Source organism: Heterocephalus glaber, unplaced genomic scaffold (genome assembly GCF_053883595.1).
Source record: "Heterocephalus glaber isolate CG9 unplaced genomic scaffold, H.glaber_assembly_v1.0 deba00001745, whole genome shotgun sequence".
NCBI lineage: Eukaryota > Metazoa > Chordata > Mammalia > Rodentia > Bathyergidae > Heterocephalus > Heterocephalus glaber.
This window is the reverse complement of record NW_028258451.1, coordinates 344,298-369,362: the sequence shown is the minus strand read 5'-3', so window position 1 is coordinate 369,362 and position 25,065 is coordinate 344,298. Positions and strand designations below refer to the sequence as shown.

Below are 25,065 nucleotides of genomic sequence, written 5' to 3'. Positions count from 1 at the left end.
GGTTGCTTAGCTTGAGGGTGAAGGGGCTGGGTTCTCACTCTGTGTTCTTCATACCTGCAGGTCTCCAGCCTGGTCTGGACATCAATGCCAGGGCTACGGTCCTCCTGGGACAAGGACAACCATGGGATCAGAGACCCCAGGGGTCCCTGGTGGGGATCATATCTCTCATGAATGAAGGGGATGAAGTCATAACCCCCTGAGGTATTTGTGGCTGAGACCCTGCCTTCCCTCCTGTTGGGGGAGACCCCTGCCTGCGCTCAGCCTGGGCTCCCTTCATCACACCTCCCTTCATGGAAGGGTGAAATTCCTCTCTTTTCCCTTTGATTTTCCCCGAGCATGTGGAGCTCTGGTGTCCAGGGAACAGGGCAGGAGGTGTTCTCCTCCCTGTGTTGTCAACACGCACGAAGAAAGATTCCTCACCCTGCACTCCTGGCTCGTAAGTCTGGACACATCTCACACACCCCTGCACCACCCCAACGGGGCCTCGTTTCTCTGTTCTTTCTGCTCTGCCTCCACTGCTGATCTCAGTCCCTGGCTTCATCCCCAACATCACGCGGCACCTAGTTCCCCTTTGATGGTGACCACAGCTTTCCTGCACCCAGTGTTTCCTGTCAAGCTTCCTCATCCCACACCACAGAGGGGATGGCTCCACTGACAGGAAACTGGCCTGGCCTCGACCCTGGCAGTGCAGGATGCTGGCCCTGCTGCTACTGTTTCTGCTGTGCACCCGTGAGTGGGGTGAGGGAGGGGGTTTGGCAGGGCTGGGGGCCAGGCTGCAGCTGAGCGTCTATGTCCCCACAGGGTCGCTGCAGGAGGATCCAGGGTTCCAGCTACGGGTGCAGGGGTCAGTGACGGTGCAGCAGGGCCTGTGTGTGCTGGTGCCCTGCTCTTTCTCCTACCCCTCCCGTGTGTGGTCTTCTTCCGGACAGCTCTTCATCTCCTGGTTCCGAGCCAGGAGCCACATGAACTATGATGATCCTGTGGCCACAAATGACCCAGACTATGAAGTACAGGAAGAGACCAAGGGCCGATTCCAGCTTGTCGGGGAAGTCAAGAGCAGAGACTGCTCCTTGAACATCAGAGGCGCCAGGATGGAGGATGAGGGAAGTTACGCCTTCAAAATAGACACAAGAAAGATAAAATATGCTTACAGAGACAAGAAGCTGAATTTGCAGGTGACAGGTAGGCAGTGACCCAGGAGGGGACCTCGAGTCTTGGATGCCCCAGATGAGAGCAGGAACAGGGTGTTAGACGCTCCGGGGCTTGGTCTTGGGTCTGGGGAGGTCACAGGATTACGGGGCATGGACCCACTCGAGCCCTGAGGAACAGTGACTCTTGGGGTCACACTGTGGTCCCCACGCTGGGCCCAGGCAGCTCTGTCTCCTCCTCAGCCCTGACAGAGAAACCCATCATCCACATCGCTGAGCCTCTGGAGTCCAGCCGCCCCACACAGCTGACCTGCAGCCTGCCAGGATCCTGCGAAGGAGGGCCCCCCCTCACCTTCTCCTGGTCGGGGGACGCCCTGAACTCCATGGACTCTGGGGCCCTGACTTCCTCGGTGCTCACTCTCACCCCTCGGCCCCAGGACCACGACACCAACCTCACCTGCCAGGTGCAACTCGGAGGAGCTCAGGTGACCACGGAGAGGACCATCAGGCTCAGTGTCTCCTGTGAGTGATGGGGGCACCGCTGGGTCCCCAAGACCTGGGGGAGCTGGGTGTGCATGGAGGAGAGAGCTGAGAGGCAGCACCCCCTACCAGGCCCCACAGCCCTCCTCTGGGACTTGCTGCACCCCACGATTCTGCCGTTCACTGACGCAGCCCCGCTTCTCTCTGTCTCCCCACATGCTCCACAAACCCTCCGCATCCACCTCTTCTTCAGAAACAGCTCGGGCAGGAAAGAGCCCGCCCTCTCCGGGCAGTGGGAGCCCCCTCAGCCCACGGGTCCCAGGGCTGGCCCTGCATCACGCCACAGTCTGTGCACACAGACCCGGGAATGCATTGTGGATTTTCCCCGTTCCTTTCCTGTCTTCCCTTCTCCCCTCCTGCCTGTTCCTCTCCGCTCACTTCCTTTCCCTTTCTCTCTTTCCTTCATTCCTTCCTTTCCATTCTTTTCTCCTTCTTCACATTTATTTCCAGTTGGGATGAGATAAATATGGAGAGTTACCGTCTTGGCCCTGCCTGTGAGCACAGCTAAGCAGTGCTGATTCCGTTCCTCTTTCCAGTCACCCTGCAGAGCCTCCTAGTCCTGAGGAAAGGACACTGCACCTGTGGGCCCTGCTCCCGGCGCCACGCCCTCCTCTCTGCCTCTGTGCTGCCGCCTGCCCGGGCCCTGGCCCTCGGCTCTGCTCTCGACTGGGTTTCTCTCTGCCCACCTCCTCTGAAGCCAGTCTCCTGCATCTCTCATCTGATCTCTTCTCCAGGCCCCACACCCCACTGCCCAGCGCCCTCAGTCCTTGCTTCCCTCTTTCCTGAGCCATCGCGCTCCTCTTTACTGCCTGTGCTGATGCCTACCACCACTCACCAGCTACATGCTTTTCCCCTTTTTTGCCCCAGATCTGCACATTTCCCAACCTCCTGCATGGTGCCTCTCCTGCCTGCACGGTCCGAGCGGTGTCCTGGAATCCACTGTGATTAACTCCCTTTCTTGCCAGTGGTGCCCAGACTCAGTGAGTTTCGGAGTCTTCATTTCCAAAATCTCTTCCCTCTTCTCCTTCCCCTTGGTGTGAGCCCTGCCCCAGACTTGTGCCCATACTGGACCACTCCCTGCCTCCTGTCCGGTGTCTCTGATCCGGGCCTGCTTAGCCTCATCAGGGCCTTTCTTTCTTTCTTTCTTTCTTTCTTTCTTTTTCCTTAAGTTCCTTTGTTGGTACATTTTAGGTGTACAATATATTTACATTTCTCTTTGGCTGCTTGTTCCTGTACACGGTGTATCTTCATTTTCATTTTTTCCCCATTACCTGTGCGCCCCTCACCCCGTCCACCCTTCCCTATTTACACAGACTTTGTTTCCCTTTGTTTTCTTTTCTCGTAATTTTCCCTTTCCCTTCTTTCCTTTCCCCATCGCCTCCCACCACCCCTACCCCTTTGCACCTTTTCCTATTTCAAATTATCAATTACTCATTATTAATCCTTTTAATCCTTATTACACTCTCAGTTTCTCACACTAGAGAAACTATTCGGTATTTACACATGTGTATCCTATTTATTTCACTTAAGACTATGGCCTCAATATGCATCCATTTAGCTATAAATGTCTCTAGTTTTTCATTCTTTATGGCTGAGTAGTTCTCCATTTCAGGAAAGAAACACATCTTCTTTATCCAGTTTCCAATTGATGGCCACTTGGGCTGCTTCCAAGCTTTAGCTATTACAAACTGTGCTGCTATGAACATGGGTGCACATATATCACTGTGGTATGATTCTTTTGGTTCTTTGAGGAAGACCCCCAGCAGGGTAATAGCTGGGTCAAATGGGACCTCTAGTCCTAGTTCTTGAGGTTTCTCCATACTGATTTCCACAGTGGTTTCACCAGTCTGCACTCCCACCAACAAGGGAGAAGGGTTCCTTTCTCCCCACACCCCTGCCAGCATTGGTTATTGGTTGATTTCTTGATAGCAGCCATTCTTTATGGGGTGAGGTGGAATCTCAGCATTGCTTTCATTTCCATCTCTGGAATGACCAGTGATGTTGAACATTATTTCCTGTATTTATTTGCCATTTTTACTTCTTTGGGTGAGAAATGTCCGTTCATTTCAGATGCCCATTTTTGAACTGGGTCTTTGAATTTGGGAGGTCTGAATTTTTTCAGTTCTTTATATATTCTAGATAGTAGTCCTTTGTTTGAGGTACAACTGCTAAAATTTTTTCCCACATTGTAGGTTGTCTGTTAGCTCTGTTGGTGGTTTCTCTTGCAGTGCAGAAGCTTTTTAATAAGATGACATCCCAGTTGATTCCTTGTGCTAGTTCCCGTGCTGCTGAGGTTTTGTTCATGAAGTCTTTTCCTATGCCAGTGTCTTCAAGAGTTCTCCCTAACTTATCTTCCAGCAAGTTTAGTGTTGCTGCCTTAAATATTTAAATCTTTACTCCACTTTGATCTTAGTTTAGTGCATGGTGATAGGTATGGGTCTAGTTTTAATCTTTGGCAGGTTGAACTCCAGTTTTTCCCACACTAATTGTTAAATAGGCTATCTTTCCTCCAATGAGGGCGGTTGGCTCCTTTGTCAAACAATGAGGTGGCTGAGTATGTCTGGAGTTGTTTCTCAGCAGCGTCTTTCTGGATCAAGCTTCTGTTTCTATTCACAGCCCCCTGCTGCTCCCCAGAACTCAGAGGACAGAGCCCAATGTCCCAACCCTGACTCTAGAGGCTCGGGAGACCTGGCTGCCTCCTCCTCTCCCATCCCGTGGCCTCTGAGCCGCTGCTTGCACTGCTCGTTGCACCTCTTCCATGTGGGCTCAGTTTCTGGCACAGCTCTCCCCAAGCTGCCCTCACAGTTCTCCTCAATACCTGACAAACCCTCTTTCTGACAGTCTGAGAAGAGCCAGGGTTATTTCCCCTTCAGCTGAGCTGAATCCAGGCTCACCCTCTGCCACATGATCTTGTCTCTGCTGAAGCTCGGTGGAAGAGCAAAGTGACACTTGTCACTCCCACCCGCCCGTGCTGTACATTCCTTGCCAACCCTGAAGATGCTGGGCAATGGCACATCGCTGTCTGACCTGGAGCAATAGTGCCCGTGCCAGGTCTGTGTGGCTGACAACACCCCCACGCCTACCTGAGCTGGTGCTAGAAGTGAAAAGCCCCGAGTCCCTCCCTGGACCTGGGGTCCTGGAGCTGTCCCCTTAGGGGCTGAGGATGGAGGGGACTCACCTGCAGGCTCAGCAGGCGCTGGGCTCTGAGCGCTTTTCCTCAAGCCTCTCTGTGCAGAGTGACTGGCCGAGCAGGAGCTGGGGCCTTGGCCTGGCAGTTTGAGACAGGGAGGTCCTGGGCCTGGCACAGAGCTCCAGCCTCCATTCCCTTCCCCTTCTCTGCACCGGAGTACAGCTGAGCAGCAGTGGGATTCCTGGCCCCTGGTCTTCATGGTGATCAGGGGGATCCTCATGGCGGCTGGCTTCCTCCTCACCTATGGCCTCACCTGGATCTACTACAGCAGGTGAGCAGGCGGTGGCTCCAAGGAGGTCCTGAGGAGTCCTGGGTTCCAGGAGGGGCTGAGTCATCTGCCTGTGTCTCCAGCTAGGGTTCCAGAGGCAACTCTGATCTGAGACCCTCATGACTCTGCAGGTGTGCAGATGCCCAAGGGCCCAGGGCAGAGAGTTCTCCCTGAGCCCCTTCTCCTGGACCTGGGACAGAGGAACGATGCAGAGCTCAGAGGGACAGACTGAGGACAGCAGCTCCTGCCTGGAAACTCTGGACTCGCGCGCTGCTGGCTGCCTGGGTCCTGCCCGACCTGGTCCCCACACTCACCCCATTCCTGTCAGTCCTGCCCTGCTCTGAGCGAGACGGTCCCGTCCCTTCCCTCCCTCCCTCCCTCCTCCTCATTCTCCACCCCCAGCCCCATGATGAGACGAACTTCGCATCCCACTCCCACTCCCAAGATTCCCACGGGAGCCTCTGGCCTCCCGCTCCCTGTTACCGCTGTGGATGCTTACAGCGTCAGGTGCGCAGCTTTTCCTGCTCAGGGAGAGCCCTCCCTCCTTATACCTAGCGTAAGGTGTCCTGGCATTGAGAGATACAGAGATACGGTATTAAACAGTGCACCGCACACACTGACCCCACCATTTCATATCTCTGTGTGGGAGTTTTTCAACATCATCTTACTGTTCTATTTCACTGGCTGTGTTTCAACTAAAATTTGTTGTGTTTAATTTTTTTCCTTTTTTGAGGGGAGGGAATGGAATCCACATGCTGAGCACGTGCTCTACCACTGAGTTGCACCGAGACTTCTCTATTCATTTTGTGACGCACAGGATAAATTCCACATGGAAATCTAAAGGGGACAGCTGGTAGACCTCTGCACATGGACCCACCCTGCCTCCACTCTTCAGCTCAGAGTGGGGATCCATTCCAGCCCTCGTCTCCCACCGTGGGTCTGTTGTCCCCCAGTCCACACACCCCGTGGCGCCACCATTGTCTCCCCATCCATGGGCATCTGTACTCCAGCGACCTGCTCCATATACTTGGAATCAAACCTTATATACGAATCAGTGTTTGGATTCTTGAACTCAACATAGTGTTTCTGGTTTATCCATGTTATTGCTTGTATTTGTAGTTCATGTTTTTGAAAATGCTTTTATTGCTATATGTTTACAACACATAATAATTACATTCATTGATATATTTACATAATGTTAATGCATTAAGAAATCGAGGCACAGTATAATTTTTTTGCTTTACTTGTGATGGAATACACACCCTTCACACTGCACTACAAGCCCAGCATTTATTTATTTATTTATTTACTTACTTACTTACTTACTTATTTAGAAATATGGTCGCACTAAGTTGCTAAGTTGCCCAGGGTGAGCTCAGACTTGCAACCCTCCTACCTCAGCCTCCCAGAGTGCTGGGATTACAGGAGTGCGCCACCACGTCTGTGAGCTGACAATGATATATGCATCGAGTAACTCAAAACCAGCCTGTTTCCAGACCTCCAATGAGGGGACAAAAGGGATGGCTTTTGCAGGACACACACACAAGTAAAGCAAAGAAAACATGTGATTGGATGCAGTTATATCGCTGCTTTATTTGCTCTATCCCACCTGAAAGTACCAAATTATTTAGTCTTTCATAATCCCAAGGTTTTAATTGTACCACCTCATACCCAGGGTGGATGAGATCTTTCTCTTTTTTTTGTTTTTGGTACCAGGGATTGAACTCGGGTCCTTCCGCTTGTGAGGCAGTCAGTGGAACCACTGAACTAAATCCCCGGCCCCCAAATTATTTAGTTATACATGTTTTGGTGCCTCTGACCAGTTGAGATACATCCTGTTTTTCTTTACAAGAAAGAGCTCGAGCTTTCCTCATGTTCCCAAGTCGGGCGAGGTCACTCATGGGGCCCTGCACATCTATCTGCTCTGGAATTCTTTGGGCCAGTTCCACTTTAACTTGCATTCATCGATGGTACTACGGGTCACACCTTTCACAATATCCCATTTTGGTTTGTTATTTTAATATAGGAGTAAAGTTGATTTTTGAAATTTCACAAACCTCTATCAGTATCATGCTCCTTTGAAGCCCACAGATACACCTGGTATCCTTTTATATTTTGGGTGAAATAAAATAGCCTATTGTGTCCTCTCGATGCTTATACCACTGACTTATTTTCAGAGTTTTCTTGCTCTAGGACCTGAGTGAGTGTGCTGTTCACTGAGATGCACTTTGTTATCTCTTAGGGAAATTCTCTTCGGCCCTGGTTAGCCGGCAGTTTCATCCTAGAGGAGCTGGAAGTCACTGTGCTCTCTCTCCTTTTTCACGTCTTGAGACAGAGGCCATCGAGGAGAACAGGAGAACAGAAGCCGCACTATGCCTTTCAGCTGAGGGGACTCATCACACGGATTTGGGATCCTTGTGGAAAGAACGCTTATAGGATGTAACATAAAGGTGTGAGGAGTTTTTTGCTCTCGTCAGAAGGCTGAGGGAGCAGAGCTCACTCTGCGCTGAGTTTGAAGGAATCCCCGTGCCCAGGCTGAGAACTGCTGCACATCTGCTCATGTGGTTTAGTGCTGGCCGCTCCTATGGAGCCTGGCTGCTTCCTCAACTCCCTTCCCTCCTTCGACCCCGACCCTAACCCTAGCCCAGAATAGCCGTACCCACAAAATCATGGTTCTTTGTCGCCCACCTGAACCCCAGGCAGGGCACAGCCAGGGTTTGTGGAGCCAGATATTCATACTTTTGATGAAGACAAATGCATCCTGAGACTAGTTAACCTGGAAAGGGCGATTCCTGGGAGTCTTGGGGAAAGTGTCCAGGCTGTGCAGTTGGGGAAAGAGACCAGACTCAGCCGAGAACACACTTAGGAGAAGGAGAAGGTTACAGGAAGGCACAGTGTCGCAGGAGGGGCTCCAGTCAGCAGGTGGAGAACTGCTAAGAGTATGGATCAAAGGAGCCGGGGCATTACCGCTAAGGCAACTTGACAGGATACTTGAACACGGCCAAAGCGATCAGGTGTCAATGGCAGGGGTTGGCGAGGTGGGGGCAGGATTCTCTCTAAACTGACTTAGCAGGATACTTTCTACAGCTGCACAGGGTGGGCCCAATGCACCTGGATATAGTTGCCTTGTCCACTTAGAGGACGTTTCCTGCTATATACTAGTTATGTACTACAGCGGTACCCCACATCCCCCCATAGTTACTGAGTGCCAAAAATTAGGAGTATCAAATAGATGGCTTGGGCTGGAAAGAGTAGTGGTCACAAGGCAATTGACGCGTCCGACTTCTAGCTTGTATGTTGAGAACCAGAACAAAATGTTGCTGTCGAAGTGCGTCCAGTACCAAATTGGACCAGTTTCAAAGCTGTCCAGGACCAACCTATGCCTGCTCAGAACTGACTGCCTCAAGTTTGGCCAAGGAAAGTCTTTGTCCCACTTTAGGTAAGAAAAACTATAAAATCCGGCACGCATATGTTTGTTCTCAATTTGAAAATATCACATCAAGCCACTAAACCCAAAATGCTGGAAAATAAGAAAATGTAAGTCCACTAGGAAATAGGATACTAGCTTCATTACTAGCATAGTCTGTCCGCAGAACCGGTCCCTCATCCTTCTCACTGACACCCTTCGGTCACCTTGCTGTAGCTCACACTTGTGCCATGGAATTTCCGTACGAGGAATGGACACCGAAGTCAGGATTTCATTTGGAAGGATCGACTGACGTTCCTCTCCTTCGCACACGGTCAGAAACTCTCTTTATTCCCACAACTCAGTATCAGGAACTCCTAAAATTATTTGAAATCACTGTTCAATTTGAACATAGTGTTATTAATTTCTGTCACAACAGAGCAGGAAGATGAGAGGTTATTTCCACACATTTCTCAAGCCAAGGAAAGGTCAGAAGACTGAGCTCCACATTTTCTGCCAGGGAGGCATCCTTCAGCCCTGTGTCCTCTCAGTACCCTGTGAAATGGGGCAAAGTCCTCCTGCACTATCCGGTCCTGAGTGGCCTGGGCCTCACAGCTGTCCGGGGACACCCCCACACTCATGGCAGGCACCCTGCAGTGAGGGCTCCATGTTCTGGTCATCCCCACCCCCAGCGCAAGTGATTGGCCAGAGCTCATTAGTGACGTCTTGGCCTCCACCACTTTGAGATGGAAAATCTGTCCTTTCTTAAAAAATTAATTTTATTAGTAGATTTTACGTATACAATATAATAACATTCATCATTGGAAATTTGCACCTTTACATAATCTCTCTTGGTTCTTATTTTTTCCCCCTTCCCCTGCCCTCCCTTCAACCCCCCACCCCTCCCTATTTACAAAGACTTTGTTTCCATTTTTTCATTTTCTCATATTAATTACATTCCCTTCTTTCCTTCCCCTACTCCTCCCACTTCCCTTTCCTCTTTGCCTCTTTTCTTCCTATTTCACACTGTCTATTATACCCTTTAGTCCTTATTTACACTTTCAGTTTCTCAGAGCCAAGAAACTATTCGGTATTTACACGTGTGTCCTATTTATTTCACTTAAGACTGTCACCTCTATGTGCATCCATTTAGCTATAAATGTCTCTAGTTCCTCCTTCTTTATGGGTCAGTAATACTCCATTATATTTTTTTTTTAAAAAACACATTTTCCTTATTCGTCTCCAGTTGATGGCCATTTGGGCTGTTTCAAGTATTAGCTATTATAAGCTGCGCTGCTATGAACATGGGTGCACATATATCACTGTGGTATGATTCTTTTAATTCTTTGGGGAAGATACCCAGCAGGGGAATAGCTGGGTCAGATGGGACCTCCAGCCCTAGTTCTTTGAGGTGTCTCCATACCGATCTCCACAGTGGTTGCACCACTCTGCACTCCCACCAGCAGTGGAGCAGGGTTCCTCTTTCCCCACAGGCCCGCCAGCATTTGTTATTGGTTGATTTCATGATAGCAGCCATTCTTTCTGGAGTGAGGTGGAATCTCAGGGTTGTTTTCATCTACATCTCTAGAATGACCGGTGATGTTGAACATTTTTTCATGTGTTTATTTGCTATTTCCACTTGTTTGGTGTTTTTTGATTTGTTGGTACCGGTGATCACACTCGGGACCTTGTGCTTGCAAAGCAGGAGGTGGAACCACTGAGCTAAATCCAGGCCCTATTTCTACTTCTTTGTCTGAGAAATGTCTGTTCATTTCAGATGCACATTTTTGGACTGGGTATTTAAATTTGGGAGGTCTGATTTTTGCAAGTTCTTTATATATTCTAGATAGTAGACTTTCATCTGAGGAACAGCTGGTGAAAATTTTTTCCCACATTGTGGGTTGTCTCTTCACACTGTTGGTGGTTTCTCTTGCTGTGCAGAAGCTTATTAATAAGAAGAGGTGTCACTTGTTGATTGTTTGTACTAGTTCACGTGCAACTGAGGTTTTGTTCATGAAATCTTTTCTTACGCCAATGTCATCAAGAGTTCTACCTAACTTTTCTTCCAGCCGGTTTAGTGTTTCTCTTTTAATATTTAGATCTTTAATCAATTTCAATTTTAGTTTAGTGCACGGTGAGAGATCTAGGTCTAGTTTTAGTCTTTAGCAGGTTGAAACCCATTTTTTCCGGCACCATTTATTAAAGAGGCTATTGTTCGTCCAGTGAGGGTGTTTGGCTCCTTTGTCGAACATGAGGTGTCTGAGGGTGTCTGGAGTTGTTTCTGCATTTTCTAATCTGTTCCACTGGTCCTCAGGTCAGTTTCTTTGACATTAACATGCTGTTTTTATCACAGCAGCTTTGTAGCTATAGCTTCAAGTTGGGGGTTGTGATATCCCCTACCTTGTCTTTATTGCCTCTTACTGCTTTTGGTATTCTAGGGCTCATTCCAAATGAATTTTTGGATTGTTTTGTCAAGGTCTGTGAAGTATGCTGCTGGAAATGCAATTGGGATTGAATTGAATCTATGTAACAGTTTTGGTAGCATGGCCATTTTCACTATGATGGTTCTTCCTACCCAGAAACAAGGGATGTCTTTCCATTTTCTGGTATCATCTTCAATCTCTTTTTTTCAGAGTGCTGTAGTTTTCAGTGTAGAAGTCTTTTGCTTCCTTTGTTAGATTGATTCCTAGATATTTCACTTTTTTGGATGCTACTGTAAAAGGAATTGTTTCCCTAATTTCTCTCTCAGTGAGTCTGTTATTAGTGTACAAGGAGGCAATGGTTTTTTGAGTGTTGACCTTGTATCCAGCTACTCTACGGAACCTGTCAATTAAGTCTAGAAGTTTTTTGGCAGAGTTTTTTGGGTCTTCTATGTGAAGTATCATATCATCAGCAAATAATGACACTTTAACTTCTTCCTTTCCTATTTTTATTCCTTTTCTTTCTTTCTCTTGTCTGATTGCTATGGCTAATGTTGCCAAAATTATATTGAACAGGAGTGGTGATAGTGGACATCCTTGTCTTGTTCCTGATTTTAGTGTGAAGGATTTCAGTGTCTGACCATTTAGTATGATATTGGCTATTGGTTTTTCATAGATGGCTTTTATCAGTTTGAGGTAGAGACCGTCTATTCCAATTTCTTTGTAGGGTTTTTATCATGAATGCATGTTGGATTTTGTCGAACGCTTTTTCTGTATCTATTGAGATGATCATGTGGTTTTTGTCCTTGGCTCTATTAATACAGTGTATTACATTTATCGATTTGCATTATGTTGAACCATCCCTGCATCCCTGGGATGAATCCCACTTGGTCAGGGTGTATGATCTTCTTGATGATCTTCTGCATTCTATTTGCCAGTATCTTATTAAGGATTTTTGCATCTATGTTCATTAGTGAGATTGGCCTATAGTTCTCTTTTTCAGTTGGGTCTTTCTCTGCTTTGGGGATCAAGGTGATGCTTGCTTCCAGAATGAATTTGTGAGTATTGCTTCCCTTTCAATTTCACTGAGGAGTTTAAACAGTAGTGGCAGCAGTTCCTCACTAAATGTCTTGTAGAATTCAACAGTGAAGCCATGAGGACCCGGGCTTTTCTGAGTTGGTAAATTTTTAATTACATTTTCAATTTCATTGATTGATATTGGGTTGTTTAGCATTTTTAGGTGTTCTTTGCTCAATTTTGGTAATTCATGCATACGTAGGAATTTGTCCATTTCTTCTGTTTTCCATCTTATTGGCATATACGTTCTCGAAGTAGGTAGTGATGATCCTCTGGATTTCTGCTGGATCCACTGTAATTTCATCCTTTTCATTCCTAATTGCATGGATTTGGGCCTTTTCTTTCCTTTTTTGGATAAGCTTGGCTAAGGGTTGGTCAATTTTATTGATTCTTTCGAAGAACCAACTCTTTGCTTCATTGATTTTTTTGTATCATTCTCTTAGTCTCATTTGCATTGATTTCTGCTCAGATGTTTATAATTTCTTCCCTTGTCTGAGCTTTGAGTTCGTCCTGCTCTTCTTTTTCTAGAAGCTTGAGGTTCGGCATCGGGTTGATTAATTAGGCCCGCTCTGTTTTCCTAATGTGTGTATTCACTGCTATGAATTTCCCTCATAAGACTGCTTTCATTATGTCCCATAGATTATGATATGTTGTATTGATATTGTCATTGAATTGTAGAAACTGTCTGATTTCTTCTTTAATTTCGTCTGTGACCCACTGGTTATTCAGAAGTGTGTTGTTCAATTTCCATGTGTTTATGAAATTCTTCTGGTTTCTTTTGCTATTGATTTCCAATTTCATCGTACTGTGATATCTTCAGTTCCTTTGCACTTACTTAAACATGTTCTATGAGTGAGTATGTGGTCTATTTTGGAGAATGACTGGAGTGTGCAGCTGAAAAGAATGTGTCCTCTGATTCTGTGGGGTGGAACACTCTGTAAACATCTGTTAAGTTCATTTGTTCAAGAGTTTGACTGAATTCTACTATTTCATTGTTTATTTCTTGTCTGCTTGATCTATCAATTTGTGACACTATTATATTAGTGCTTATTTGATTTTTCATGTCCATTACTATTTGTTTTATATAGTTGGGCGCATTAGTGTTTGGTGCATAGGTATTTATGATTGTCATCTCTTCCTCTTGGATTGTTTCCTTTACAAGGATGTAGTGTCCTTCTTTGTCTCTCTTAATCAGTGTTGGTTTGAAATCCACTTGATCTGCAAAGAGGATAGCTACTCCTGCTATGTTTTGGGTTCCTGTCGCATAGAGTATTGTTTTCCACCCTTTAACTTTCAGTCTATGAGTTTCTTTTCAAATTAAGTGTGTTTCTTGTATGCACCATATTGTTGGATCTTGCCTCTTGACCCATTCTGCCAGTCTTTTTCTTTTGATTGGTGAATTGACACCATTAACGTTGATGGTTATAACTGATATGTGTTGATTTATCATTGTCATGACTCTTTCTTTTTGTTGGATTCTCCGCCTTTGCTTTTAATTTCTTGTCATGCCTGATGGATTCATTCTGCCACACTTCCTGTGGTTGTGATCTTCATTGTCTTTTCCTAGGATATGGTTTAAAAGTTTTAAAGTGCTACTTTGGCATTCATGAATTTTCTCAGGTGCTCTTTATCATGAAAGTATCTTATTTCTCCATCAATGTTTAAAGATAGTTTTGAAAGATAGTTTTTTGAAAGATAGTTTTACATCAATGTGGGTTGGAGGCTGTTTTCCTTTAGGGCTCGAAATACTTCACTCCAAGTTCTTCTTGCCTTGAGGGTTTGTGTTGAGAATTCTGCTATGATTCTGATGGACTTTCCTTTGTATGTGATTTGTTTCTTTTCTCTACCTACTTGTACAGTTTTGTTCTTCTGTTGGGTTTCTGGAATCTGAACTATTCTATGCCTATGTGTAGATTTCTTTTGATCATGGCTAGTTGGAGTCCTATATGCCTCACTTATCTGTATGTCAAGTTCTTTTCAACTAGTTGGGAAGTTTTCCACCATTAATTCTGTGAACAGTTGTTTTTTTTTGTCATCTGCAATCTCTCCTGTTTCTTCATTGACTCTCACCAGTCTTATGTCATTCTTCTTTGCATTGGCTAGCACCTGATGGATTGATTTCATGTGATCTCTTACTATTTTTAAGAAATTTTTCTTTCCTGGGCAGTAATTGCCTTCCTAATTTCTACATCTGAAATTCTATCCTCACATTAGCTCATTCTGCTGCATAAACTTTCAATGGAGTTTTTAATCTCTTGGAAACCTGATTGCAACTGTTTTATGGATTCCATTTGTTTCCTATGTTAAGATTCCATCATGTATCTCAGGCTCTCTATTTTTTTAATCTGTGTCCTCTCTAGATTTATTTATCATGTCTTGCACTATGAGTACAATGTCTGTTGTTATCTGAGAAGTTATTTCTGATTTCACTTTTTCCAGATCCTCCTTTGTTGCCAGTTCAGGGAGTCCAGGTGGTTGAGTATCAGATTGTTCCATCTCGTTGCCCTTTGGGGTTTCCATACAACTAGGGCATCTGGAAGTCTGATTCTGAGACTTGTTTACATGTCTTCTCATTTCATCAGATGCAGCAAAGTTTTGCTCACCCGGTGGTCTTCAATTATCAACAAGCCACTGAGCAGCCTTTTCTCTGCTGTTCACCAGTACACCAATTCCTGGGTTCAGAATGGTTGTCTTCTGGATCTTTCAGCTGACCTGTTGTCTGGGTGGGCTTCTGGCTGGGGCCTGTGCACACTTGGGATGGCATCTAGGCAGGCCTCTGGCTAGGGCCTGCCCCACTACATAGCTGTTGTCTAGGAGGGCCTATGGCTGAGGCTGTGCACCCCAGTCCCTGGTGTCAGTGCAGGCTTCTGGCTAGCGTCTCTGCACATTTACTGATGGTATCAGGGTGGGCCTCTGTCTATTGCTCGTGAACCTGTGAAGGTCTTTTGTGGGCAGACATTAGGCTTGAGCCTGTGTGCCCAAGCAGCTAGGGTCAGGGCGGGGCACTGGTTGGATCTGAGTGAAGCTGCGCCACTCTGGTCCACCCCACTACTCACAGGGCAAATCTGTTCTTTCTGGACAGGATAACTACATCTTGGAAGTAGCCTATTTACCCACAAACATGTCAAAGAATGAAGAAAATGTGGTATTTGCACACATTAGAGCACTACTCTGCCAGAAAGCAGGAGAAACTTGACTCGTTTGTAGGAACATGAATGTACCTTGACACCATAAGATTAACTTTAAAAAAAATCAGACACACAATCTGAAATATCACATGGTTTTTCTTACATGACAGAGCTGAAGTACAAATAAACTAAATCAGGGAAACAGGGAGATAAATTTTGTGAAAGAAACGAGGCCCCAGAAATGGAAGGCAAGGGGAGGGAGGGGAGGCAAAGGGGATGAGAAAAAGAGTGAAGGTGGGTTACGTACAAGGGCCAGCTCTCCATGAGGAATATGCATCTTACTGCACACAGGGACTCACAAAAAGGAAAGAAAATGCAAACTAAGTTCTTCTAGAATATGCAGCGGTGAGCCAGCCAGAGCATGGAAGGGACGTGCATCTCCCCACACCCCAGGCCAGGCCCTCCCTGCTCTTTTCTATCTAGGTTCATGCACTGCTGATGTAACTGCTGATCTAAACAGCATCTAAAGGGCCACCATTTTCCTGGACAAGCTCTCATCTGTGGGGCACCAGAGTCTGGTCCCCTGCAGTGCCCAATGGGGACGGATTCAGCTGACTTTCCAAAACCTGCACCATCCCCAACTTCACTAGTTCCCCTTTGTGGTGGCCACAGCTCTCCCTCACCAGCTACTTCCGGTTCTGCTTCCTGGGCTCACCCCACAGTCCTCCATTGCTTCCCTGACAGGAGCCGAACTGGCTCTGCCCCTGCCACACGCAGGATGCTGGCCCTGCTGCTGCTGGCCCTGCTGTGGGCTGGTGAGTGAGCTGAGGGAGGGAGGTCAGGAGGGCTGAGGGCTGGGCTGCAGCTGAGCGTCTGTGTCCCCACAGGGTCCCTGCAGCAGGATCGAAAGTTCCAGATCATAGTGCAGGAGTCAGTGACGGTGCAGCAGGGCCTGTGTGTGCTGCTGCCCTGCTCCTTCTCCTATCCCTCTAGTCTGTGGATTTCCTCTGGAGAGTTCTACATGTCCTGGTTCCAGATCAGGCATAACCCTTACAACGGTGATCCTGTGGCCACAAACAACCCAAACTATGAACTGACGACAGAGATCAAAGATCGATTCCACCTCCTTGGGGACATCAGGACCAGAAACTGCTCCCTAAGCATCAGAGGAGCCAAAATGGTGGACTCAAGATCCTATGTCTTCAGAATAGAGACCAAGAAGCATGACAAATACTTTTATGCAAAAAACCCAGTGAAATTGCAGGTGACAGGTAGGTAGTGTCCCCAGGAGGGGACCTCGGGTCTTGGATGCCCCAGATGAGAGCAGGAACAGGGTGTTAGACGCTCCGGGGCTTGGTCTTGGGTCTGGGGAGGTCACAGGAATACGGGGCATGGACCCACTCGAGCCCTGAGGAACAGTGACTCTTGGGGTCACACTGTGGTCCCCACGCTGGGCCCAGGCAGCTCTGTCTCCTCCTCAGCCCTGACAGAGAAACCCATCATCCACATCGCTGAGCCTCTGGAGTCCAGCCGCCCCACACAGCTGACCTGCAGCCTGCCAGGATCCTGCAAAGGCGGGCCCCCCCTCACCTTCTCCTGGTCGGGGGACGCCCTGAACTCCATGGACTCTGGGACCCTGACTTCCTCAGTGCTCACTCTCACCCCTCGGCCCCAGGACCACGACACCAACCTCACCTGCCAGGTGCAACTCGGAGGAGCTCAGGTGACCACGGAGAGGACCATCAGGCTCAGTGTCTCCTGTGAGTGATGGGGGGACTGCTGGGTCCCCAAGAGCAGTGTGAACTCTGTGTGTGTGTGTGTGTGTGTGTGTGTGTGTGAGAGAGAGAGAGAGAGACAGAGAGAACAATGACCTGAGAAAACTGTATGGACTGAGCTCTGCTTTTCTGGTGGGGAGAGAGTCAAAGCACAACACTCCCAATTTCCATTTCCATGACCTCCCTGTGTGCCTCCCGGGCTGTCCCATCCCATCCCACTGCTACTCTGAGGTGAGGCTGCGTCTTTCTCCCCAGATGCTCCACAGAACCTCAGCATCAGCCTCTACTTCAGAAACGGCACAGGTAGGAATGTGCCTGCTCTCTCATCCTGGGACCCCTTGAGTGGCATTGGGGAGTCAGAGCTTGAATGAGGCAGACAGTGGAGGAAGAGGCACAAGGATCATCGCCCTCTGCCCCCGCCTCCTGCACATCCCATGTGCACATGCATGTGTACACGCCCAGACCCACAGACCCTACTCTGCTGCAGAGAGGAGCAGGCTGTGGACTTACCCATCCCCCACCTCTTCCATGATCCGTTTTCTTTTTTTTTTTTTTTTGGAACTGGGGATCAAACTCAGGTCTTTTTGCTTGCAAGGCAGGTAGCAGAACCACTGAGCTAAATCCCTGGCCCAATGACCCATTTTCTTACCAGGGTCACTGAGCCCAAATCCATGCCTACATCACCTCTGCATGGCTTGGCTGTGTGGTCCTCCTGCCTCTCTGCTCTGGCTACCTTAGTCTTATTTCCCACCATGACTAAAACTGTCTTGCACAGCCACTGTGCCTCCGTTTTCTGTGTCCCACACAGTCCAGGCATGTCCCAGTGAGATTGAGCCTCCTCTGAAGATGCAAAGCTCAGTCTTTTGATCAACATCCTGCAGGTGTAAAGGCTCAGTCTTTGAGAACCAAGAGGAAAACAATCCAGGATGGGCCAAGGGAGGAGAGAAGAGGGAGGGGCATCAAACCTCAGGAGGAGGTGAACCACAGCCCCTCCTGTGCATTCATGTTCTCTCTCTCCCCACCCCCTTCCCCAAAGTCCTCCAGATTTTACCAAATGCCTCATCCCTTTCCATCCTGGAGACCCAGGCTCTACAGCTGACCTGTGCTGCGGACAGCTACCCCTCTGCCCAAGTGAGATGGTTCTGGGGATCCCCTGACCTGAATACCTCCCTCATCTCCAATACTGGGGTCCTGGAACTGTCTCGTGTAGGGACTGCAGAAAGAGGAGGCTTCACCTGCCAAGCTCTGAATACACGGGGCTCCCAAAATGCCTCTGTGAGCCTCTCCATGCTCTGTGAGTGTGGGAACACCAGGGGCAGGACACCTGGATCCTGGAGCAGATGGCACCTGTGACCCTCCTCTCCCTCCCACAGATGCCCCCCAGCTGCAGGGCCCCTGGTGCTCCTGGGAGGCCAAGGGTCTGCACTGCAGCTGCTCCTCCCGTGCCCGGCCTGTCCCGTCCCTGCACTGGCGGCTCGGGGAGGGGCTGCTGGAGGGGAACAGCAGCAACGCCTCCCTCACGGTCACCTCCAGCTGGGCCGGGCCCTGGGCCAACAGCTCCCTGCATCTCCTCGGGGGACCGAGCCGAAGCCTCAGGCTCAGCTGTGAGGCCTGGAATGCCCATGGGACCCAGAGTGTCACTGTCCTGCTGCTGCCAGGTGAGGCCCCAGTTCTGGAGGGAAAGTAGTGGGGGAAGAAGGGGGGCAGCTAAGGGGAGATGCGTGGATCTCAGAGGGATGGATGGGCTGGGAGTAGGGCTGGAGTCGAGACCAAGCTGTCTGGGAAGACAGGGTCCTCCTTTGCCCGAGTGAGCAGGGGTTTGGAGCAAAGCTCACAAAGGGGCAAGATGACAAGAGACTGAGTCCTGAGAGCAAGTCCTCTCACTGCCCTCTCTTCCCCAGGGAAATTGGAACCGATGGCAGGAGCCATGGTTGGAGCCCTGGGAGGTGCTGGTGCCATGGCCCTGCTCTGTCTATGTCTGTGCCTCATCTTCTTTTGCATGTGAGTCTTGGCCCCAGCAGAAGCATTGTGATTAAGGATCTTATGATAGTGTCCCTCTGATGATTAGAGAAGACACTGATGGAAATAAAGATTGCATTTCTCACAGGGACTGGGAGCCATGCATGGGAGGTCAGGAAGCATGTGGAGAGAGCAAGCGAGGGAGGGAGCCCTGGGACAAAGCCTTTATTGAGATCCAGGGCATTTTCCAAACAGGAAATTCGCAAGGATTGGTGATTTAAAGCAGGCGGGTGTGAGATCAAAGAAGTCACACTTTGATGGAGGAGGAGGCCCCTACAGCCACTCAACACAGTCTAAGCATACGGCAGTCAGCAGGGCCACTCAGATATGCCCAATGTGGCCGTGCCACAGGGCGGTAGTTACCAGGAGGAAAGTATACAAGGCAGATATCTGGATGAACACCGAGGAACTTGTGGTGATGGAGAACTGGAAACTGTGTCGAGGTGGCCAAGCCTGCTTCCAATGCAAGAAAGTACAACACACTCACACTGGATGCCCAAGACAAATAGAATTATAAGAATTCACCACAGGGGTGTGGAGGTGTGTGGTAGGGCAGAGGAGAAAGCTCGCTGAATTCCAGGAATGTAGAGGTGAATATATCTGGTGGGGTCTCTTGTTTCTCCTGACAGATTTATTAAGAAATACTGCACACACTGCACAATAACTCAATAACTTTTGGTATATACAGTCATGATCCCATTACCACAATGATTTTAGAACTTTTTCATTAGCCTCAAATGAAAAAGAAACCCTTCATCGCTCAGCTGTCATGTGCCCTGTTTCCCCAGCCCCAGCCCAGTCTCTTCTCTCTAGCTTGGCTTGTTCTGGATGTTTCCTGAAAATGAAATCGTGCGGGGTGTGTCCTCATGCCTGGCTGCTTTCACTCAGCATCATGTCTTCCAGGTCCCTCCATGTGTAGCACATGTGTGCAAGTTTTGTATGCAAGAGAGATCTTTAGTGAAGGAAAGTCAGGTTATCCAGGAAGGTAGAGTCCTCTCTCACATGTCAAGAAGGCCTCTGAGTTGGGTTCCAAGGCCTGGATACCCGTTACCATTTTTGCCCTCTTATCAGGGGCTAGGGCAGCCTACTCATGATGCCTGAGCCCTGCTCATTTCAGCGTGTTGCTCTCTTCCCTTAGCATGAAGGCCCGGAGGACTCAAGCAGCTGGAAGACCAAAGAGAATGGACGACGAGGACCATGTCATGGGTACAGTCACCTGGGTGAGTCATGTGGAAGCCCTGCCGTGCATAGGGGCCCCTTTTCAGTCCATTTGGCAAGTTCAGATGGAGCTCCTGGACATTTTCCCAAATCCATTCCTCCCTGCTCACGTGGGACTCCCTTCTCTCCCGCTCTGCCCTTCATCTCCCAGAGCCAATAAATCACTACATATGGTGCAGCCCTCCTTCTAAATAAACCTGCCTGGTCCTCTGTTCATCCTCCTATCCTACCCCAAGTGACCAGAGTCCACCTCACATCCCTGCCTCCATTTCCCACCCTGGGCCAAGCCTGCCAGTCCACCTTCCCCGGAGCACTGGGTTCCAGCCAACCCGGAGTCTCAGGGCAGTTGCTTGATCCCAGTACTCAGAGAGCCGAGTCCTCATTCTGTGGCTCATCGTCTGGTGGCATCCAGCCTGTTCCCTGCCCCGAGGACCGGCCACATCGATCTTCTCACCCCCTCCACACGGACCCCTCTTCTCACAGCTTCGGGCCTTTGCATGGACAGTTCCTTCCTCCGAAATGTACTTTCTTCCCTCCTTCACCACCCCGCCTCGTCTAACCCTCCTCAGCTCATCTCATCTCATCTCTTCTCTCCCACCCTGGGAAAACTTGGCCATCTCTCTCCCACTGGCATTGATCCCTCCCCCTTCTATGTGCTCACAGCCTCACATGCACCCCTGTGCCGATGGGCTCCTCAGGTACATTTACCTGTCTCCACCGTCGCATCACACTTGAAAAGTTCTTGAGGACTGGGTCTGGTTTTCTTCAGTCTTTCCCACTCTGTTCCTGTCCAGCACAACTCTCCTCTTCTTTTATAAAACTGGACCCATGTTGCCTTGAATGGAATTACCCAAGGTGCTTGGTTCTTCATCACCCTTCTATCACTGGCACAAGTACTGTTCACCTTTACTTGCTCGTTTTTATTCATAGCATGACAAACAACTGCTTCCACCATCCAATTTAAGACCAAAACACTGATAACTACTTATAGTATCCACCTGCGGCGCTCCTTGGTCCATCTCCCATAACCACTATTCTGATCTTCATTTTCCTACTGAGCATCTCTGAGGACTCATTGAAGAATATCTTTCCCATCCTAAGATTAGAAGTATATTCCTGTATAGATTCTACTAAAATATTTGTATTTTCCTTTTTATATTAAGTACTTCATCAACGTGAATTGGTTCTTGTGTGTAGTATGCAGTGCTGATCCATCCATTTCTCCTTCATTTTTTGATAAGCCCCTGCCACCAGCCTCCAGGGATCAACTAAGACACTTCTCTCACATACTGACATTCTCTACATGTGTGAGTCTCTTTTAGTGGCTTCTATTCTACTACAATGGCCAATTTTACTGTCTCTGAGTCAGAACCATCTACAGATTCATTAGTCTATAAACTTTTTTTAAAGTTCTGATATCTAAGAGGGCAGGACCCACCACTGATCTCTTTCAATAGAGCCTTGGCTATTCTTGGCCCCTTGTCCTTTCATTTCAATGTTAGAATCAGTTTGTCAAATTTCAAAAAATATTCCCATCAGTGTTTCGATTGGAATCGCACTGAGTCTATATCTCACTTTGGGAAAAATCTGCTCGTTGTAAATTCAAGTCTTATTCACGGAAACAGATTCTTATTTGTCTAAGTCTCTTTTAGTGTTTTCAAGAAAGTTGTAGGATTTCTTCATGTAGATTTTCCAAATTTTTAATTTTCTCCATAAGTACTGTTGTTTGTTGCTGTTTTAACTGCTGTCTTTTCAAAGATGCATTTTCTTATTGCTTATTGCTGCAATGCAGAATGAAAGCATTTTTTTGAAGTACAGGGGTTTAGGCAATTGACAAATATCACAAGTTGGTATGGGGTGTCATTTAGAATCTTTGCTGCTTTGGTAGTTGAGGAATTCTTAGGGAATCCTAAGCCTACTGGCCTGTTCTTTTTTTAGAGATATAGATAATATCCCCCAAATTTGCATTTTTAGATTTGTAAGTGTAATTATTTGCTGAATCGAAGCAGTTGAAGTGTAATGTTAGTTCTGTCAATAATTAACACATCCTTCTGGGCTTCAAGCACTGAGCAAAAAGCCACCCAGCCTCCTACACACCGTGTGTCTTTTTCTTCTAAGAGGATGCAGATTTCTACCCACGACTCACTTCTGAGTACTCACTCTGGTGGGGAAGTGAGGACACGACTCACTTCTGAGTACTCACTCTGGTGGGGAAGTGAGGACACGCATAAACCCAGCCCCCACCGCACCAGAAGTCTCCGCAACACCTCCGGCTGCAGGCAGCACTCAGCTCCAGCTCCTTTCAACAGCGGCCACTTCCGTTCATTTCCACACAGCGCCTCTCCTTCCCTTCCAGAAGCTGTGGTCAGCTTGCCTGCGGGCTCGTCAGGCCCTTCGCAGTAGCTGTGCACCTCTCCACGGTAACACCACTCCTGCTGGGGTGTCCATCCTCTGGGTGCTGAAAATCATCTTCATCCTCTCAGATACAACACATGAAACTCAAATTATATTTTTAAATAATGTATATACAGAAATTGAAGTATTTTTAATAATTTAAAATTTAAAAATATTACATATTGGTCTTGGGAATTATTTAGATTCTTGAAATTTCAAATTAGATGATTATATCATCTGAAAAATTATAACAATTTATTTCTTCCTTGTTTATAATCTAAGCACATCATTCCTTTTTCTTGTTCTACTATTCTGGCCAAGATTCTAGTCAAAATGTGACCATGAGCATCTTTTATTACTCCCGTTCTGAAAGAAATGCACTCAACCTGCCAGTTAAAGTTTTTGTGCTTGTTTTTTGCTTGCTCTCATTACCTTAAAATAGTTCCTTTCTATCACCAAATCACTTAAAGTTTTTATCATAAATTTATGTTGAACTTTTCAAATGAATCTATTGATAGGATTTTTCAACCTTTAACCTTCATCTGTAACCTTCATTAATGGCAAAGATGTTCTAAGATGAAGCTATTTCTAGGTTTCCTGGAAGAATCAAAATATTCATGGTATATATATTTTTGATACTTTGATAGATTCAATTTGACAAACTTTTGCTTTACAGTTTTGCATCTACATCCTTTTCCTTTCTCCTGTTAACTTTGGGCATCAAGATAATATAAAGGAAGTAGAAATTATTTCTAATTTTTCTATTATCTGGAAGAGCATGTTTAAAATTGGAATGGCTTGTTTCTTGAATGACTAATAGATATCACTTACAAACCATCAGGGCCTGGTGTTGTTTCTATGTGCAATTTTCTAGTGCAATCATTTTATGTGTTCTTTTGTGATCTTTTTCTTGAGGATTTGGTCATTTCACTTAAGTTTTCTAATTTTTTATCAAAAGGTTATGAGTGATGTTCTCTTTTCTTTTTACTATTTTAGTTGAGGGTACTTCTTTTATATTCCTGACATTAGTCACTTCCCTATTTTTTCTAGGTAAATCTTGTTAATTGTTTTTCTATTTCATTATCAGTTTCAAAGAACCAACTTTAAGAATGTTGTTTTTTTTTCACTTTATCTTTGTTTTCTATTGTACTTATTTTTATTTGCATTTTCTCAGCATCTTCTGTTTGCTTTAATTCTAATGTTTTCTTACAGACTTTTAAAATTGCATATTCAGCTTATTAATGTATAGCTTTCTTCTTTATGAAAGTAACTATGGATACATTTCTCTCAGAATACCACTTTAGCTCCATTTCAAAAGTTTTTTTGTTCAGTTGGTTGTTTTGTTGTACAGGAGATCAAACCCAGGGCCTTGTGCATTCTAGGCAACCACTCTACCACTGAGATGCATCTCCAACTCATCCATTCTGCAGATTTTTATTTGTGTTACTTTAATATCATTCACTTCTAGATACTGTTAAAACCCAAATGTGAATTCTTCTTTGAATCTTAGATTCCTTGGCATTAAAAAGTTCCTAATGTATGGAGATTTATAAACAACTTTCCATAGAAGCCTAGTGCCAAATTCCAAACCATGACCAGGGTCCCTCTCACAGGGAACATGTTCATGTTACCAGATGCCCACTGTCTCATCTAGCCAGTGTCCATTCCATTCCTACCAAGTTAGCTCTCTCTGGGAGAGCCCTGACCAGGAAAGAAGTTAGGTTCGGGTATGTTGGTCGGGTGAAACACAGAGAAGGCAACTGCAGCACTGTTGTTACTTACAGACCCCAGGGAGAACAGGGCAGCATGCTTCACAGGACCCATGGGAAGGAGGGGTAATGGGAGGTCATGAAGAGTAAAGCCTTTATTGGGGTCCAGGGTGTAATCCGAGGTTTCCCTTGGGGAGTTCTAATGGGTGAGTTTAGAGCAAACAACTGGAACTCTGTGGAGTTGTACTGTGACTGAGAAGCAGATACTGCACAGCCCATGTGGGATGTGGTGGCCAAAGGGTTAAGTCAAGTAAGTTATATCTCGCTGTCCCATGAGGAAGTGGGCACCAGGAGGTGGTTTATAAGGCAGATATCCAGAGTAATCACCTGAGGAACTGGGAGGAGATGGGAGGCCAGAAACTGTCAAGGATGAGAAAGTTTGACTTATACTCAAAACAGATGCTGAGGCAACAAAAACTATGACTTCGCTTTAAGAATTCACAGCATGCGTGACTCTATGCTCCTGCTGTGACCGCTGTCTCTCCCCTTAGAGTTCCAAGCAGAAGCCCTGGCCGGACAACCCTCAAACTAAAGCGCCCCCTGTTGGGGATGCCTTGCCCCAAGGGGAACAACAGGAAGTCCATTATGCTTCTCTCAGCTTTTGGGAGATGAAGTTTTGTGAGGTGAAGTCACAAGAGCCTCAGAACTACAAGGCCACAAGGAGCACAGAGTACTCAGACATCAAGACAAGCAAGTGAAGACCCACCCATGGA

General features: G+C 47.1%; 1 protein-coding gene across 1 annotated transcript; it reads left to right on the top strand.

Moving 5' to 3' along the window:
* The first annotated feature begins 258 nt into the window (after positions 1–258).
* LOC101708758 (sialic acid-binding Ig-like lectin 5) lies at positions 259–25,050 on the top strand. Its single transcript, XM_087200902.1, has 14 exons — positions 259–729; positions 802–1,182; positions 1,392–1,670; positions 5,041–5,149; positions 5,278–5,309; positions 15,687–15,992; positions 16,065–16,448; positions 16,659–16,937; positions 17,208–17,255; positions 17,989–18,246; positions 18,326–18,610; positions 18,854–18,953; positions 20,110–20,191; positions 24,844–25,050. The coding sequence occupies exons 1-14, from the start codon at positions 693–695 to the stop codon at positions 25,048–25,050; spliced, it is 2,787 nt and encodes a 928-aa protein (XP_087057028.1). The 5' UTR covers positions 259–692.
* The last annotated feature ends 15 nt before the right edge of the window (positions 25,051–25,065 follow it).